We start from the raw sequence: 2,888 nt of genomic DNA, 5'->3' as shown, positions 1-2,888 counted from the left end.
ATCGACTCAGATCTAAATCTTGAATCGATAACAAATTTGAGGAGGTCAGCGGCCGCAAGCGCGGCCGTGGATGCTTTCTCCTTTCGTTTGCCCTGGCCCGCTGACGACTTGAGTCGGTACATCAACGCCTCGCAGACTAGATCAGTAAACTCCACAGTGTTTGCGGGAGTGATCTCGCCCAACTTGGCGATCGCGGCGATGTCATGTGCTAGGAACATGATCTCTGGCGACTCTTCGTCTCCCCAAAATAGATCTTGCGCAACTCGAACGACCTGTGCTAACGCGAAACACCTACCACCCGCGCGGGTACAACGAAGAGAGTTGTTTAGCAACAATCGATCGATGTAAGCTTAAGGTCCTGTGGTGATCGCGTCGTAGCGCGTTCTGTGCGTAAAGATCTGATGATGATTAAAAATAGCGAGCCTGTTGACTCTAACTAGAGTCTACACGTCATGAGTCATAACTCATCACTTATTCAAGACTCGGGAAGGCTATACAATCATATTTAGCCCGCAACAATCCTAACATTTGTACGAGGTAAAACACAAGTTGGACTCCAACTGTTGGAGTACCCCGATCATACTGTTTACCCATACATGACGTGACCGGTTATGAATTATCAAAATTATACTAAACCCTAACCCTGAAAGGGAGATTGCTAAAATTCTCACTCAAGAAAAGGTGTGCACAACCATGACCGAGATTAGTCAAAATCCCCCCAAACGTCTGTGGTATTTAGCGAAATCCCCTGGTTGTCCTTGGTCGTGATGTTTAGGCTCGTGACTCAGATCATGATCGTGATTCTAGCCAACCTCGTTTTTTCCCCTCGACGTATTGAAGTTTCTCGTGCGTCGCTCCTTTGGAAAGTTTGAGCGCGCGAAGCGTCATACGAACGTCACCAAGTCTGAAGCACCGCCCTCTCTGTCACGATTCCCAGGACGAACGTTACGACACGAATTCACCGCAGAGCACTTCAACTGCGTTGCGGCACCAGACGAACGGTTGTTTCTTAAGTCTATGAAGATCATCATCCCAGCGTGCGGAAAAGGCGAGCGTTTTCGCGCCGCGGGCTATGATGTAGCCAAGCCTTTAATTAAGGTGTGCGGTCAGCCGATGATCGACTGCGTCGTCCAGGCGTTGCACACGAACGACGCGCTCGACGAGTACGTCGTCATCATCAACTTTGATGCAAACGACATAAACCACCCCGTCATCAAACTTGACCGGGAGACTGCTGGAGCCGCGGAAACCGTACTTCTCGCACTGCAAGCGCACGAGAGCGGCGATGTTCCCATGCTCTTGGTGGACTGCGATGCTATATATCACGGTGATATTCTCGAAAGATTCCGCGCCCTCGAGGCACAAAATGTTGTTCGCGCGGCCGTCTTATCTTTCCGCGAAGACGCCTCAGCGCTGAGCTCCAAACCGAAGTATTCCTACGTCAAGGTTGACGAGAAGAGCGATGTGATGCAAATCGCAGAAAAACTCAGAGTTGGCCCGCTCGCGAACACCGGCGCTTATTGGTTTGCCAGTTCTGCTGAGTTCGTAAGATTAGCACGGATTGTCATCGAAGAAGGACGATTTCAGCACGGCGAGGCTTATGTTTCGTGCGTAATCGACGAATATTTACGGCAAAACAAAACCGTGCGAGCGGTGATCATAAATGAAGATGAGTATTCAAACATCGGCACTCCAGATTGTCTGGAACACTATTTAAGCACACAAGGACGAGCGTTTTTGTTCGATCTTGATGGTACATTGGTAGACACGACCACCGCGTACGTCCGTGCATGGCATTCGCTGCTTGCACCAAAAGGTGCCTTTGTCGACACCGATTTCTTCAACACGCACATAAGCGGACTCGCCGACGGACAAGTAATTGAAAAGTTTAAAGTTACGATTTCGTCTGAACAAAAGGATGAAGAGTTTTTGAAGCACTTGGCGTGTGTTGAAACGATCGCCGGTTCGGCGGATTTCGTAAGAAAGTGTCAAGATATTGGTCCTGTGTACGTGGTGACCAATTCGAACAGGCGCGCCGCCGAGGCTTTGTTGGATTGCATCGACCTCGGGGACATCCCACTATTGACGGCGAGCGACGTAAAACACGGCAAACCAAATCCCGAACCGTATGCCAAAGCCATGCGCAGACTCGGTGTTTCACCCAGAAACTGTGTTGTATTTGAAGACTCCAAGAGTGGAACCACTTCTGCCCGAGCTGCCGGTGTGGGTTTCGTCATTGCTATATCGAATAATGTGAGTGGCTGCGATGCGTTTTATGAAAATTACGCTGACATCGAACCGAACGAAATCATTCAGCATCTCGAATCCGTGGCGCAACTTTCAGACGAACTGACGGAAATGTTTGGACAGCGCTCTATTGTGCATCCCGTTCGCGCAAGCGGAGGGTACATCTCTGAAGTCCTGTCGGCGAGCTGTGGTGCGCGTAAACTAGTCGTAAAACAAGAAAATAGTGATCACGGTGTCTTACAGGATGTCAGCGAGCAGTTGGCGTTGCATATGACCGAGTGTGAATTTTATAGGACATTCTCGAGTGTGGCCCCGGTACGAATACCGACTTACTATGGAGTACTATCCGATAGTAAAGCTATCGTCATGGAAGACTTGCGCAAATACAACAGAGCGCCGGAGTTCACGCTCGTGAGCGGTCTAAAAGTAGTGCAAGCCATTGCGACCCTGCATTCGCACTTTCAAGGCATGAACTTGGGAAAACTATCAGAGCACTCCGCGTACATGAAACAGCACGTCCACAGAAACTATCAACGCTTCAAAGCGCGTTGGTCAGGCACGTTGTCAGGAGAAACGATGGAACTTTTTGATCATGCTGCCAAATTTTACGAGGACGCCGAAGCACAGTTGTTGAGAAAACC

At 49.5% G+C, this 2,888-nt stretch overlaps 1 protein-coding gene across 1 annotated transcript in view; it reads left to right on the top strand.

The window, feature by feature from the left end:
- Positions 1-1,017: 1,017 nt before the first annotated feature.
- OT_ostta07g01920 (Armadillo-type fold) overlaps positions 1,018-2,888 on the top strand; it is a gene marked incomplete at both ends in the record, with an annotated part of 3,321 nt that continues 1,450 nt past the window's right edge. The window contains one exon of the mRNA XM_003080257.2: positions 1,018-2,888. This exon is cut by the window's right edge and continues 1,450 nt beyond it. Coding sequence (XP_003080305.2) covers positions 1,018-2,888 — 1,871 coding nt within the window.

The sequence above is a fragment of the Ostreococcus tauri genome (genome assembly GCF_000214015.3).
Source record: "Ostreococcus tauri WGS project CAID00000000 data, contig chromosome 07, whole genome shotgun sequence".
NCBI classification, from domain to species: Eukaryota; Viridiplantae; Chlorophyta; class Mamiellophyceae; order Mamiellales; family Bathycoccaceae; genus Ostreococcus; species Ostreococcus tauri.
The sequence above is the reverse complement of the archived record's forward strand: the minus strand, read 5'-3'. Positions and strand labels throughout refer to the sequence as shown.